The sequence below is a fragment of the Semicossyphus pulcher genome, unplaced genomic scaffold (genome assembly GCF_022749685.1).
Source record: "Semicossyphus pulcher isolate SPU_LCO1_2020_fin unplaced genomic scaffold, fSemPul1.0.p SCAF_6, whole genome shotgun sequence".
NCBI lineage: Eukaryota > Metazoa > Chordata > Actinopteri > Labriformes > Labridae > Semicossyphus > Semicossyphus pulcher.
The window spans coordinates 7890932-7906850 of record NW_027211737.1 but is presented as its reverse complement, the minus strand read 5'-3'; the positions used below and the strand labels follow the sequence as shown (position 1 = coordinate 7906850).

Genomic DNA, 15919 nt, shown 5'->3' with positions numbered 1-15919 from the left:
CTTACGCTGGACGTCAGGTTTCGCAGGGACGATATTTCAGTTGCTAATAGCGAAACGTAATGTTGGACATTGCATAATTGTTTTCTTCAAATGAGTCGAACCTGCGCCACTTACCTGTGTCATTAGATTGCGTCATAGTATATGAATATAATTTTTTCATCAGTATTTAGCTTGTTCAAGACAGAGAGCTAATGCTAACGTCAGCTAGCTAGCACGCTAACAAAGCAGGCTTTTATTACAAAATACCGTCAGCTTGTGTGCCCACCAGCTAACTGGTCAGAGCTTTGTCAGACCCTTATTAGTATTTGCATCCTAATGTTTGTTTACCGTATTTTAAGTAATTTTAACCTGCAACATGGGTTAGCTTGACTCCATGAAAATTATACTTGCTGCTACTTCTATATTTATCATAATTGCTGTCTGATCAAGCTAGCTAACGTCAGTTTACAAAGCCGGGTTTCAGTTAGTCATCTCAGCGTAGAAACAAATCGTTTCACATTCCTGATAAATACGTCAGTGGCAGAATTGATAACCCGTGGAGGTTTGATGTTTTGGACTGGCACTGTCAGCGGATCCTCCCCCAAGGAGTCATGCTATGATGGTGCTGCGGAGGTTACTGAGAAAGCGCTGGGTGCTGGGGGTAGTCTTTGGACTGTCTCTCATCTACTTTCTCACCAGCACACTCAAACAGGTACAAAAACTCACACTACACAAGAGCAGTAGGATATTTGGCAGAGTGCATTGTATAGAAATTATTTCCAATTAAATCGAAAAATGTAATTATAACCTCATGAAAGTTTTTTGGCTCATACAAGAAATCACCTTACAAATGTAAGTGGTTCTTCACACTACTGAAAAATCATAATTGTAGGGCCGGTTATAAAACTGGCTGAAATGTTGAAAGGTAGATTTTTTTTGTCTTGTTTACTAATTTTTGCATCAGATAGATCCTGATTTCAGGGCTGCAACTAATAATTTAAAAAAATTATGACAAATCTATCATGAATATCTGGTCTATGGGAAGCTGTAGTGAATATTTCTCTATTCATCGACATTTAACGGTCGAAACAAGTTATCAATAAATCATAAAACAATAAAAGGAGAGGTTGCATATTGAATAGCTGCATTTATAAAGCTATTTTTGCTGTTTTCTTTTTTCACCTATTCACACACACACACCCTAAGTTGATGCCTATTAAAGCTCAGTGTCTTGCGGAGACAGGGGAGGATGACCTGCTATACCTTAACAGCTGCCATATGTCATAAAAATGTAATTAAATATTTCTTACAGCCCAAAATGAAAAATTCAAGATACTTTTTTTGTTTGACTTATAGCTTGTTTTTCTCCTAAACCCAACCCTTTATAGTTTACTATAATAAATGACCCAAAAAAATCTATATTGTTTTAAAAAATCAATAAAACATCAAAATATTAATGAAATATTGGCAATCATTTTTTTTCTCTTAATTAATTATCTAATCGGCTCAGCTCAATCTGAATAAAATCCAATTTTTGACACTTTTAGATTTTTTTGACTGTAATTATCTGGGCGAAGATCCTGTAGAGCTACATATTAAACATTTCAGAATTATTACTTTTCCTAGGCTGAAACTAACAGTTATAGTATCTAGTTTATAGCATAACAGTACTTTTATCCAGAAAAATTCAGTCAGTCTCGAGTCTTACTATATTTATTATATTGTCTGACCCTATTCTGAACTTTGTTGAATTTGTCTTTGCTGTCATTTCATGAATGTCTTTGTGAATTTTGCAGGAGGAGCGGACCATAAGAGACCGCACTCTCTTAGAGGCTAGAGATTCAGACCACCGCATCCCCTGGAAAGTCCGTTTCAACCTGGGCAACAGCAGCCGACAGATCACTCAGTGCAGAAACTCAATCCAGGGCAAGACGCTGCTCACAGACGAACTCGGTGAGTGATGCAGCCATTACATACAATCATACAGAGATGATGACAGCGTTATTGGGCTGTCTTGTTGCCTTTAATCAATTAAAGCATATGCTTATCTGTGTTAATGTTTTACAGGTTATGTCTGCGAGAGGAAAGACTTGTTGATTAACGGCTGCTGCAACGTCAATGCTCCCAGCACCAGACAGTACATTTGTAAAAGCTGTCTTGCCAACGGCTGTTGTAGCATCTATGAGTATTGCGTGTCTTGCTGCCTCCAGCCTGATAAGGTAATCTGTCACATCAAGGATGTTTAGGGGCTTCAGTTATAACTGTCATGAAAAAAGACTCCTTGTGCTGCAACTTCAAAATTGCTTCATACACACATTTTAATTTTAGTTGATCCCAAAATGCAAAAGGACATGTTGAAGTGATTGAAATCTGCACTTGGGTGTGTTTTATGCTTGCTTACCTTCTTATCTTTGTACTCCTTCTCAGCAACTTCTTCTCGAGCGCTTCCTGAATCGTGCAGCTGAAGGCTTCCAGAATCTCTTCACTGCTGTGGAGGATCATTTCGAGCTGTGCCTGGCCAAATGTCGGACCTCTTCACAAGTATGTTGTGAGATAGATAACAATTTAAACGGTCAGCTCTGACAGACCACAATCCTAACTTTCTAAAAACACAATCAGTCCCTAGCATATCCGTTTCATTACTGTTGCCATTTTGAAACTAAGCTCGGTTCATGAAAATGGTTTTCCCACCGATCTGCAACCGCACATCCTGCCTATTTCTTCACCATGAAAGTTGATAATTGACTCAGCAGTCAAAGCCACATAGATGATCTGCACTCTTCCGGTACATTAATATTAGTCATTGCATTGTTCGGCCAAAAACTGAAAAGTTGTCTCATAATGAGACACTGATTTTGTACAGATAAACGTACATTCTGCCCTTCATTCTGCACTGGCTTCACCTTTGCTCTTGAAAATATTACAGCTTACAAAACAACAGTTGAGTGCAATAGTCAGACACATTCCCAAAATCAGTGTCTCATGGCTTTCATGCTTTTCTGTTTTATTACATCGCTGATTTTCTTTTCAGATGCATTTTTGTTATAGTTTTCTGTCTTTCTTTGTTAGTTCTCTTACATTTTTTCATCAGCAGCAAAAAATATTTGTGTGTAACAAAAATAAACTTGTGTACGTTTTTCCTTTCATGCAGAGTGTTCAACATGAAAACACATACCGAAACCCTCAAGCAAAGTACTGCTACGGAGAGAGTCCTCCCGAGCTGCTTCCTGTATGAGCATTTGAATTTCTCCTCGGGTTTCGGAAGTGCAGAACAGCAGTGGGCAAATACAGTGGACCTATTTGGACTGCTCATGGTGCTCGGAGGAGAGACTTCACAAATGTACTGTTATCTTGGACAATTTTGCATCATAGTGGCCGAAAGGTTTAGACATCCGAGACAAACCTCACAATGGACAAATGCTGTAAGTGATTTGATTATTTTACACTTCATAAGTGCATAGAAAGCTTCATACATTCATCCGTGATGATCATCAGGTCTACATAGCTGGCAGCTCATCCATCAGAATCCGCTTCAAACCAGTTTGAGTCATTAAATAGGCTTCATTTTAACAGAAGGAAAAACGTGTTTCATGTTTTGATGAATATTTTAAAAACAGCAAAGAATGTGTCATTACTTCTGTGTATTAGTGCATGCATATGAAACTGTTATTTAATAAAAGTGACTGTGAAATTTACAGTTGTTAAGGTCAATTACTTGATGTCTGCAGGTCCTCCTAAACACGAGTGATAGGCATGCTAAGTATTTTAAAGCTACCAAAGGCCCAAGTGAACTTAAAGTTATAATCTCGAAGATTTTCATTTAATTAAATGTCTGTTAAGTCACTATCTATCGCTGAATGAGGTAACACAATGGTGATTGAGCCTATGGCCCACTGATGAAAGCCTTTGCATTTGCAGTATTACAGACTGGGTGTCTGTGGAGACTTTAGCGGGAAAAATCACAAGCGGCGCCCAGTTAGTGACGCGTTCTCCATCAGCCAGCAGTGGTTGGTCTGCCAGAGAGGGTAGGCGGAGCTAAGCGGCTGCTTTTCCGGTCTCTGCAAGTGTTGCGAGTAAACAGTAATCTACTATGGCTGAACAAACAAAGAAAAGATGGATGACTACAGATACAACTTCAAAAATAAGTGAAAATCCAAAGAAAAAGAAACAAACTCGACGCTCAGATGAAGGAAAACAGTCTAAAAAGGAAAGCGACCGTCAGCCAGGAAAATCAAGAGTTACAACTGGAGCCAACCGTGGACGTCACACATGCAACACTGTCTGGATATCTGGGACGTGTGCTCCTGCAATTATTGTTTATCGCCATAGGTGCCGCCAAAGAGAACGAAACTGATCTTTGAGATTACCACTTTAAAAACAAGAGGCTAAAAGGCAAAAGTTTCCACAAACATGCAGCATAAGCTTTTGAAAAGCAGTTTTGTTGGAAAAAAAAAAGGAAAGACATTTGAGTGTGATGAAGAATTTCAGTAAACCACAACAGTCTCTAAATGTGTTGCAAAGTATGAAAAATGATTAGGAAAGAATTTATGATCTCAAAAGTGTACAAATTCTAAGTAAGATAGCAGTTTTTCAACACTATGTGACTCATTTGTCGCTCACCATACCCACGAGACTGGAACTTCTATTAAATATTAATTGAGCACTTCATTTGAGAAAAGATGAGGCCCACATTAATCTTTCTCACACTGTTGTTGTTCTGCATTTTCTTTGATGGGACTTTGACAGACTTATCTGCCTCTTTGTGCACTGTCCATCTGTCCACAAATTTCACCGTGGACTACAGTGATTGGAGTCCAAACTGGTGGCGCTCTGAAGGTGATTTTTATCAGCTTCTCTTTCTACCTCAGGCAATGTAGCGCGCTCACAGGGGATAGATGGCCGGAGCAAAACAATTAATCATTGTGAAGGCTGAGCAAACAAACTATCGTAATTAAGAAATGTATTAGAGACCCGATTCATTGCCTCTTTGGCAAGTTGATTAATTACTGTCACATGGGAACGATGTCAGCTGGTGGAAAGTAGCTAATTTATTTGAACATGGCAAGTTCTGATACAGCTTTCGGAGGAATAGTAGACATTTTGGGAAATAAACTTGGTGTCCTGCTGAGAGTTTGATGAAAGAATTCACCATCTAATGACTTTAAAGCCTCTTGAAATGATAAGTTTTGAGTCAAATTTTTTATAAAAAAAAAAAGATGCTTAACTATAAGAAAACCTGGTTTAAAAGTGGCTCATTTTTCTGTTAGGACCATTTCTTAAAACCGTGTGGGCTTGGAAGATCATTTTGATTGACACCTTCCTGACTCCACACACAGCAACGGCACGTGAAAATAGACATAGGCCAGCTTTATATGTTTGAGACCTCTGAGCCAAAATTAGAGGAGAAAGTAGAATCATCTAACATCTGAAAATTCATAATAAATGGTGAGTTACTGAATGCTGTGCTATCCATATCACAGTTAACAGTTACCATACGCCACAGCCACATTCCCTTCCCTGTGTGTGCCTAACCGTAGCTTGAGTGCGCGTGTATTTGGGTGTGCTGGTGAGTTGTGTGTCCCTTTAGCAGTTGGATGTCCCGCCCATCTGTGCTGCCTTTTTTTGTTCCTAAAGCTATCATTATAATCTTAAATGATGGCTCTGCAGCATTAGCTAGTGCCATATCATAACATAACTAAACTTATCTTGTGGCGACAACATCCTCTGTCGATAACAAATCATCAACCGCTCTCACTGCAGCTTGCCTTAGCCTAGCAAAAAACAGGGAACAAGGAAACAGCTAGCCTCACTCTGTTCAAAGATAAAGAAAACTCTACTAACTGACTTGACAAATTAGATATAAAATGTTACTAAGTGAGCTTTACATGTGATGGGAGATATTTATTTTAGGCTGATATTTTTTATCTTTGAACAGAATCAGGTTTTTGTTTCCAGTCTTTAAGCTAAGACAAGCTGCTGTTAGCTGTAGCCTCATTTTCAACGTTGGACACATATTAAGCAGGAAGTATGGGGTTCCTTGGTTAGAAATAAGAGGGTTGTTGTTCTTTTCATGTAACTATTAACAAGAAAGCAAACTCTGTCAACAATTTAAAAATGCTAAAATTGCAGTTTATTAAGCTTTTTTCATCAGTCATCCATTGTTTCTTACATAGTATAAAAAATAAAACATATCAACATGCTCTATTACAAATACAGAGTAAAAAATCTTTTTTTTTAAATCCTTTACTATTAAAAAAGTTGCAATAAACTATAACCATGTGTGCACCACAAACCAAGATCAACTTGTGTTTAAATACTACAGGAGGTATCCACTCCCCTCCAAGTAATTCTGACGTGTTGCCTCAGCATTTTTACGTTTCATGTTATTCATCCTTTTGATTGTTGCCCTGGTAACTTTACGTTTTATCTTATTTGTCTCTTTGACTGCTGCAGTCTGGACCTCGGTCTTGAGCTCCAGCCAGTCCAGATAGTGCTTGGCTGTCACCAACAGAGTGTGACTCCATTGCTTCCTCTCAAAACCGTACTTGGGCATTGTGGGCGGGGATGGCTCCGGGGAGCATTCGCCTCCGAGAATTCCCTTCACACACGCTGCGAGCATGTTGACCCTGGAGATGGTTTCATTGAGCTTCTCGTGAAGTGAAATATCTACAGGATTCAGGTTGCTCTTCTGGTCCAGCAGGACTTTCTCCAGTCCTGCAGCCATGAAGAGGAGGCTGCACTGAACCTCTGACGCATTGAGAGAGGAGTTCTTGTGGACCTGGAGCTCAGGGAAGCCCGGGGACCAAGTGCCAATATGCTTCCCATTGGCTTTGTCCTAGAGAAAAGACCACTTGTGAGTGAAATGTCAAGTCTGTAATCACACTGCATTTCAATTCATTTTAATTTCATTTTCTCAAAGTCTGTCTCTGCAGAGTCACACAACACATCTTAGCATGGAGCCGTGTGTGTAGATTTTATAAAAGATCTGGTTTTAAAAGCCTAAATAGCGCTTACTGCTGGCTGCCAATTTACCATATCACCACAAGAGGAGACAAATTCTGAAGAATGTTCACAGAGATTACAGGGCTATGTAAGGACACGTCCACACGCCACAAACACTGAGATTTTAAGCATCATGTCACTAAATATTAATGTATCACAGTCTTATTTCATAGATTCTTGGAGTCATGTTATGTTACTAGTTGTACAAGTAAGTTAAACATGTTAAAAAACTCAAAAGTTAGCTCAAGAACTGTATTTTAAATAAAGGAACAAAGTTAATCCACTCAAGTACTCTGTTTTGAGATCTTATGCTACGTACATGCTTACATACTCATCCACATAGATAAATCTTAAAAAATGCAATTCAAATTCAAAAGGCAGCAGGAGAACCCCCAGACAGCCACCAAGGGCACAAAAGAGGAGGAGAGAGGAGACCAAAAATAAATAAATGAATAAAAAGGGTAAGAACAAAGAAAAGCAGTCAAGGAGAATAAATAAAGTTAGGAAGAAGTGGAAACAATTAATATTTAAAAAGCTTAGAGGCAGTAAAAGAACTAAATGAGATGAAAGAAAGGGAAAAAAGCGATAAAGCATATAGCAAGAGAAGAGATAACAGCAGTAAAAACAGCAGTAACCTGGTCTACGATACTCTAGATGGATGATTTTTTTTCTTGTATGGACTGTGATTGCTGAAAGTCTCCAGTTTAACTCACAGCATTATGTTATTTTGGCCATGCCATTTTGGTAACATAAAAAACAATTAAGCCAGATCTATTCCTTAAGAGAACTGTGTTTTACTTAGTTTGTTGCGTTTATCTTTACAGCTGTAGTTTGCATCTCAATCCAAAATCTTAACCAAATACATCATGAAAATGCTGCCTACAGCTTAAGTTGATCAGTTATGGTATGAACTGAATGTTTTCATTACACACTGAAATTGGACATCCTGCATAATTCTACTTGTACTTTTAAAACGTTATTATTATTAATACATTTTACAACAAGTACTTCTGTACATGAATAAAGTATAATGTAGAACTTTTAATGATACTGAGAAACTTCACAGGACGAGCTCTTAAAGAGCTCAGGCTAACGACTCACACTTGAGTGCACATCTATTAGCATACTAATGACCTACAGAGCCTTATACTTCTAGCTCCGTCCACCACTCAGTTTAGAACTGAAGAAGCCTTTTGAATGAGAGGTGAAACATCTTCAAGAACTTCAACCAAGTCCAGTCGCCTTTTGGATTAAGCTTAGAAGCCCTTAAAGAGACTTTAACCTGAAACGTCCTGTCCTGGCAGAAATTAGATGAAGACGATTGCTGTGACACATGCACCACATTCAGAGACTCTGTAATGTGTTACTTACAAAACGTATCTGGCTCGCTTCCACCAGACTTTTGGTGAGGGTCGTCAGCTCTTTCAGATTGCATGAAGCGCCAGCGGCTTGTTTCTTTGCTGAGCTTTGCATCAGAATCATCATCCAGACGCACACGACTTTCAGAAAACCTGCAAATAAAAGCACACAATCACATGATTAAAGTCTGAAAGGAAAGTGCTTTCGAACACATACTGATTAATCAATGAGTGAGTTTCATGGCATACTGTACCTGCTCTGTAGTTCATTCTTACGCCGCTCAAGGTTTCAAATATGATGAGCACTTATTCCTTGAGTAATGAGATGGACAATCACGCAAGATCATTTATACATTTGCACATCCCTCGCAGGAGGCGTGTGAAAGAAGTGGAGATAAAAGTCCCCTATCTCTAACTTGGCCGTATCCTTTGATGAAAAAAAAGTTAAGTAAGTAAACCGATAAAGATTGGGTTCATCTGACAGGTCATCAGCTTGCACAGGCTCTTTGTCACTTCCACTTGAGGAAACGCTGCAAATTACTCAAGATGAAGACTGACACAGAAGATTGATCTTTTATGCGACTTTTCTGAAGATTAAACAGGTCGAAAACAGTCTGCAAAAACATCAAATATAAGTTAATGAAATGACATAAAGGTGCATGATTCATACAAATAGTGAATTTGCATTTTGTTAGCAACAATTTTTACTCTGAACAAAAACAACAAAGAGTAGATCTCTTTACGTCATTTCATTTCACACTCTTACTCAGATGAGCATTTTTGAATATACGTCAGCTGTTTATCACATACTTTAATGATGACATGTTCACGTTATGATTGATACATTCCCTCTCTGATCCCTCACACACATACTTCCTGTGCGTAAATGTGACGCTAACCACAACTCCACAATATCCTTTCATGTCAACATGGTTCAGGCCAGTTTAACCCTTCAACTACTCTGCACGACTGGTTGGATTTGGGTGATATAATTCCTGTTAAGAATGATAATACGTGATGCAACAACTGTCTTACAGTTGAACTAAAGTGATATTTTTGTTTCTGTGATGAAAACATTGCGCATTTTCAAGCAACTTCTACAGCATGTTACAAAATCTGAATTTTAAGTTCAACCAGAGTGTAGTGAATTAAATGGACTTTACTTATAGAGCACTTTTCTAGTCTTTGCGACCACATAAAGCTGCTTTTACACTACATGTCACATTCACCCATTCACACACTGATGGCGGAGGCTCAATCAGTCATCACATCCATACCTGATGGCTATGCCACAGGGGAGCAATATGGGGTTCAGTGTCTTGCCCAAGGACACTTCGACATGTAACCTGAGGGAGCTGGGGATCGAACCTCCGACCTTCCTTCCGATTGAAAGACGACCGACTCTACCACTGAGCCACGGCCGCCCCGGATTGGTCATCAGAAATATTAACTGGAGTCACAAAGTGAGTTTTGACTTCACAAGACACTTTTAAAGACTTTACAACAGAGTAGGAACTTAGATATAAGTCAAGCTTTATTAGTATCAAACATTTTACAATCATCTTCCATAAATAATGACAATATATTGTACAATATTAAGTAAAAGTGCTGAATTTGCAACAACACAATCAACTACACAAAGATTTTTGCAAAAAAGTCTCACAATATACTCACACCACACACACACACACACACACACACACACACACACACACACACACACACTCACTCTCTCTCTCACACACACACACACACGGTTTGCATGATAAGAGGCATAATGTTTTTTGGACAACTTAAAGAATCTGTCAAAGAAGCATATCAGCAGGTAGGAGTCAGTCTGGCAACAGGTCACAAATGTTAAATATAAAATATGTATCTAAAACAGAAGCATAAATGAAACACTGAAATTAAAATAACATGAAATAAAATAAATATATAAAAAGAACAACAAATACAATTGCAGTCACCAAGCAAGCTGCCAAATGCTCTTTGCACCGTCTGACCAGTGAAGGCCTTTTACCCTCTGAGCCTGACCTAAAATGTTTAATAAGAATTGCTCAATTAGCATAGCATGAGCTAACAAAACACACAAAAAGAATTAATTTAAATATAATAATATAAATATATATATAAATGTAAGGAATCAGGGCCTTAAAATGGTGAGGAGGCATTCTTTATAACAAGCTTGTAACATATCTCAAGTTCACATATTTAACTGCACTTTATTTGATGCTTTCCTGCCATTTAAGTCATATTCTGCTTTAAGATACAGTGCCATGTTATATACATAAAGTGCTTTAGTCAGTCTTAATGATAAATACGATGAAATAATACTGATTAAATAAATAATTGTGATAAACCCTTTAAAAAGTACATATTAAATAAATATATTAATATTTAAGCTACATCACAGTCATAGATTTAACTTTGTTGTGTTCAAAACAATAAATATCCTTAAATACAAACTGATATATGTTTACAAATGAAAAGATGCCAACAGGTTTTTAAATTTCTAACTGTATGAGTTCAACATTGTGCAAAAGAAGGCCGTGACTTCAACCCTTCACACCACCAGGTTTTGCATCTGAAGCTTTACATAATATACCTGAGAGGACGAGGAGACCGGGTGACATCATCAGGGATTTTTCTCAGACTCAGACATGCTTCCTTCCCACCTGCGAGCACCTGAGCCACATGTGAAAGCCAGGCCTTCAGTTTGACTATGACGTGCCAGCTGTACTTTTTCTTTGCAAAGTCATGATCGTAGGACAACTGCAGAGGAGCCGGTGTAGGAGGCAGAGGGAGTTTTGGGTCGAAGATTGTGAGTATGGTCTTGATTTTTGATAAAAGATGGGGGAGTCTGTCCTTGACACGTGACAGCACCTTCTCAATAGGTTGCTTGTCTTCCCAAAGTTCTTTCTGATATTCTTCGACCTTCGAAATGTGCAAAGAAAAAAGCTCAGTCTTCTTGTAGATGTCCTGAAGCTTCTCAGTAAATTCAATTCCAGATATTTTGGACTTGGGGACTTCGTCTGGAGCTGAATCACCAAAGGATCCTTGATATGTTGTCTGAAAGAAAAGGTTTATAATGAACTCAACAGGAAATTCACTGTGGAGTCAGTGCAATCTTTGTGAAGAAGAGCAAAGTAGCAGGCAACATTTTTGTTATTAAATGTTACCTGAAACAGAAATGCAACACTCTAAACACTCTAAGTACATAAAAAAATGTACATGTGAAACAACATTGGTACAAATACATCAATATAACGATTTGGAATAGGCACACAACATATTGGTGTCATCTATAAATGGTAGCTGAAGATGATGTGTCCTTTTGCAGTGCATATCAGTTAAAGTTAAAACATTTTCATGCAAGTAAATACGATTTATGATGAGTTTATTCTCCAATAAATAGCCATACAGCGTATTTACTCTGCAATTACATTAGTAGTTTCATTGTTAGCGGTTTTCATTTACAGCAGTGGTGCATGCATGTAATCCAGTGTAACTGTTTTTAATGTTATCTAATTGATATAAACCTTCTGCTACTGTTCGCTTTCTGTATTAGTTTTAGTACTTTAATGCAAACTGAACATCTCTCCTTTAAACTCACTTTTATAGACTTGCTTTTATGTGATGACGTCTTCTTATTGGCTTTTAGTTATCTTTTAAAAATTTTATTTCACTTTATTCTTACTTTTTCTTTTTTTGCGTTTAATTCTTTTATTGCTTATATTGCTTTTAGCTCTTTTATTGCTTTATTCTCTTACATTGCTTTTATTCCAGTTCTTTTTATTGCTTCTGTTGCTTTTAAGTCTGTTATTGTTTGTATTGCCTTTACTAGTCTTTTATCTCTTATCGCTTTTACAGCTTTTATATCTTTTATATCTTTTATATCTTTTATTGCTTTATTTCCTCTCTTTTATCTCGTTTAGTTATTTTATTTCTATTTATTGTTTCTACTTCTTCCTGCTTTGTCTCCTTGGTCTCGTGCCTGGCCAAGTTGTGTGGGTTCTCCTGTTACCTACTGGGTTTTATGATTTGTTTGTTTTCTGCGTTGCTTGCTTGGTTGTCAAAGCACTTTGTAAACTCTTGTTTTTAAAGGTGCTATATAAATAAAGTTATTATTATTTCTGCTACTACTACATGTTAACAGTATGATACTGACACTGGAGGCTTTTGTTGTGAAAAAGTTACAGAAAATGTCATTTATTTGTCACTGTAGTTTGTGCTTAACGGAATACTTAAAAAAATGTGTTTACAAAACTAGACAGTGGTTATTTCTGCTTTTTTTTTTTACTCAGTATGAGTTTGAATATTACTGGCAGTCATGAAACAGGAAGGTGAAACCACAGCGGGCTCATACTAAGAGTTGTAACCTCCAATTGTTCAACAAGGTAACCGACTCCTTTCACTGCGCCCTGCTGTTGCAGTTATTACCCGAGCCAAAAAGAAACACACGTTTCTTTGTCTGTTGTATTTCGGACGAAGTAGCTGCTGATTTTTTGTGTAGTAAAAAACTGCTCTTACCTTGTTAACCACAGGGATCACTAAATCCTAAATACATCCTATTAAATAATAACAAAATGTAACATTTGAAGTGGCTTCCCTGTGTATAGATGTGAGATGAAACTTATCACATACATGAAGACGGATGTACACGTTTTCTGATTCAGCAGGAATTTGCTGTAGGCCTGTTTATTTCTGCACGACAACCAAATGATCAGATAGGTAGGATTAAATGATGACCTACTGTGTCAAATATATTAGTGGTGGCGTAACAAAAGCCTGTGAGGTCAAATTAACTTTATACAGGAGAAATCAGTAGAAATAAAATTAAAATAAAAAGTCTGTGAAATAACTTAGATATGTCACAAATCTCGCACCATTAGCTATGGTATGAGTTTTTCATTTAGCGGTTACGCACAAGTGAATAAAAGCTAATGTGTTGCACCAGCTACAGAACTCGCACCCCGTGGAAATGAATGTGTGCAGGTTTACAGCAAACAAAGAAATCTGTATCATAGCCTACTTTGAAAAAAAAGGACTGAATCACTGGTTGGTACTTACATAATTATTAAGTAGCTCAGCTGCTTCCTTTTGTAACAGTTCTGTAAGAGACTTAGTGTTGTTCAGTTCTTGTTCACAGCTGGTGCCAATTGAAACAGGAAACACCGGCCTCCCCTGGACTTTGAGGAGCATCAAGACAAGAACTAAGAAAAGAACACATGGATACATGTTACTCCAACACAGAATGTAATGTAAAAACAAGGTTTCTCTTCAAATTTATGCTAAATAGTCATAAGATCACACACAAGTTAATATTGTTGGGCCCCAAAGCCTGAGATAACAGGGTACGAGCTAAAAGCACGAAGGCTTTCGAGTTTCTAATTTTAAAGCTCCTGTGACGGACTTTCAGTTTGTGTTGATGCTGGCGCCCCCTGTGGTCAAAGCTGTACATCTTATCTCTTTGCTGATTTTGCTGAACATGCTAAAGTGGTGGTTTTTAACAAAAAATCTCATCCTGATTTCTTTAACAGTCATATGTATATATGTTTAAACAAAGGCAGCGTGCAGGTAATTGCGACGTCTGACACCTATACCCCACCAACTGTTTCAGACGTTAAAAATAAATATATAGAAATAATCAATCTTACTCCTGACGGGCTGGTTTGATTTTGTAGGTCATATCAGAATTAATTTCCGTTTTATAATCAGTGAACAACTCCTCACAGGAGCTTTAACCGGACAGAGCAACAATTAAGATTTCACAGCATGTTTGCTCTGTCTTTACTCTGAGTCAAAATGAGTAATTCTTCGGAAAAGGCTTCTTTTAAAGCTGTAGTAATCTTTTAAAGAAAGGACCATCTGCCATCCAAATATGTATCCTTGTAGTATCATGTGACAACTCAAATAAAAAGTTAAATGTATTTTGTCATAACTCAAGGATTTTATTATCTGACACATTATCTAAGCAACAGGATACAAGACTGAATCATCAAATATAACAAAAACAAATTAATAATTAAATGTGTTGAATTTTATATTAAATATGATAAAAAATACTTACCATAGCGGCTTACATGTCCATTCAGTTTTGAATCCATATTGAGAGTAGTAAGTGTTCAGCTTAATTCTCAGCGGTTCTTGGTAAACAAACCACGTGAAAACAGCAATAAACTTTTCATCACCAAACTGGCCTATATATACAGTATTTGAATGCTCGGTCATCAATACCCACCCACACTTTTACACACGACAAGGAATGACAAGCTCCATGATGAAATGACAGAGGTGTGACTTAATGTGTGACTTTGTGTGCTGCTCGGATGTTATCTTACAGACAGTGTTAACAAATGAAACAAAAAGTTATGAAACATAAAAAGTCACTTATAATGATAAAATATCAGCAGGTTAAATGGTGAACCATTTCACTGTCTGGTTTGTATCTTTTAGGCATCTGAGTGAACCGCGGAACTCCCTTGTCAGAATAATGACCCTAACAACCTGGGGGTTACAGGATACATTTCAGGGGCCATAAGATGATAAATGGGAGACGCCACATATTCTACCACCCCAAAACATGTTCAAACGTTTCCTCAATCTTTGCAACTTTTTTGTCGAGTAAGGCTCTTAAGAAGTTAAACAATCTGTAGATGGAGAATCCATTATAGGTGAATAAAAACCTTAATCTTAAACGTAGAAAAAGGGGCTTTGTTTGGGTCATGGGTCAAAAATGTTTCAAGGCACTGTTCAAAAAAGTGGCTTTGAAGTAATTTTCCAACACCATATATAAAATCTAAATAAAAACGAGAAGTAACTTTAATCTGTTTGACACTATCAGCCGCATAATCACACTTGCGTTGGCTGCAGTTTTTCCACCTTCCAACCATGATTGTAACGATTTCCATCTGTTGGTTGATGGCAAGATGTAAGACGTAGGGGGAACAAACTCATTTTAAAGAAAATCCACACCTACAGCATCCTCTACCAGTTGCCACTCTGACATTTAGTAGTACGGGTAGGGTGGGTATTGAACTAGTCATCTTAGATCTATCGCTAGTGGTCTTTCATTGATAGCTCCCTATAGTTTGTATACCAAGAAGATAAATTGTAATTTATCTGTAATGATTAAGTAAAAAAGCGGCCGCCAAGAGACTCATACATATTTATCATTGTTGACACGCTTCAGCTGATTTTCTTACATTGCCTTCTAACAAAATGCTAATGCAGGTTTATGCTGGATCTCAGCCCCCTTTTACCCATGGGTTCTTGAAAATAACCAATAAATCAACCGTGCAGCAGATTTTCTCTTACCTCTCTGATGGGAGTTTTCCAGATCTGAAACTTGCTCTTCTGGTGTGCCCCAGAGTTCTGTTCTGGGTCCTATTTTTTTTTGCCTCGTACACGCTTTCTTTTAGACGGATCATCAGTTTAAAAGTACCTTTTATTTCTGTGCCCATGACATTCAATTATACTTCTCATTTCAGGTGCAGAATATGAACACAACCAGCATGTCAAAAGCCTTATAAGCCTCTGTCGCCACAATTTGAGGACTATCACTAATCTGAGCCCAACTG

General features: G+C 37.6%; 2 protein-coding genes and 1 long non-coding RNA gene across 3 annotated transcripts; 1 reads left to right on the top strand and 2 right to left on the bottom strand.

Moving 5' to 3' along the window:
- Positions 1–13: 13 nt before the first annotated feature.
- spring1 (SREBF pathway regulator in golgi 1) lies at positions 14–3661 on the top strand. The gene is made up of 5 exons (XM_069683866.1): positions 14–691; positions 1776–1932; positions 2047–2198; positions 2407–2520; positions 3131–3661. The coding sequence occupies exons 1-5, from the start codon at positions 596–598 to the stop codon at positions 3212–3214; spliced, it is 603 nt and encodes a 200-aa protein (XP_069539967.1). The 5' UTR covers positions 14–595; the 3' UTR covers positions 3215–3661.
- Positions 3662–6135: 2474 nt separating this feature from the next.
- Positions 6136–8641, bottom strand: LOC138610763 (uncharacterized). Its single transcript, XM_069683576.1, has 3 exons — positions 8594–8641; positions 8353–8492; positions 6136–6814 (listed from the first exon to the last, which is right to left on the bottom strand). Exons 1-3 carry the CDS (start codon positions 8607–8609, stop codon positions 6296–6298), a joined length of 675 nt encoding a protein of 224 aa, XP_069539677.1. The 5' UTR covers positions 8610–8641; the 3' UTR covers positions 6136–6295.
- Positions 8642–9907: 1266 nt separating this feature from the next.
- Positions 9908–14490, bottom strand: LOC138610537 (uncharacterized). The gene is made up of 3 exons (XR_011309579.1): positions 14410–14490; positions 13410–13552; positions 9908–11408 (listed from the first exon to the last, which is right to left on the bottom strand). It is a non-coding gene; the product is annotated as an uncharacterized lncRNA (long non-coding RNA).
- Between the last annotated feature and the right edge of the window lie 1429 nt (positions 14491–15919).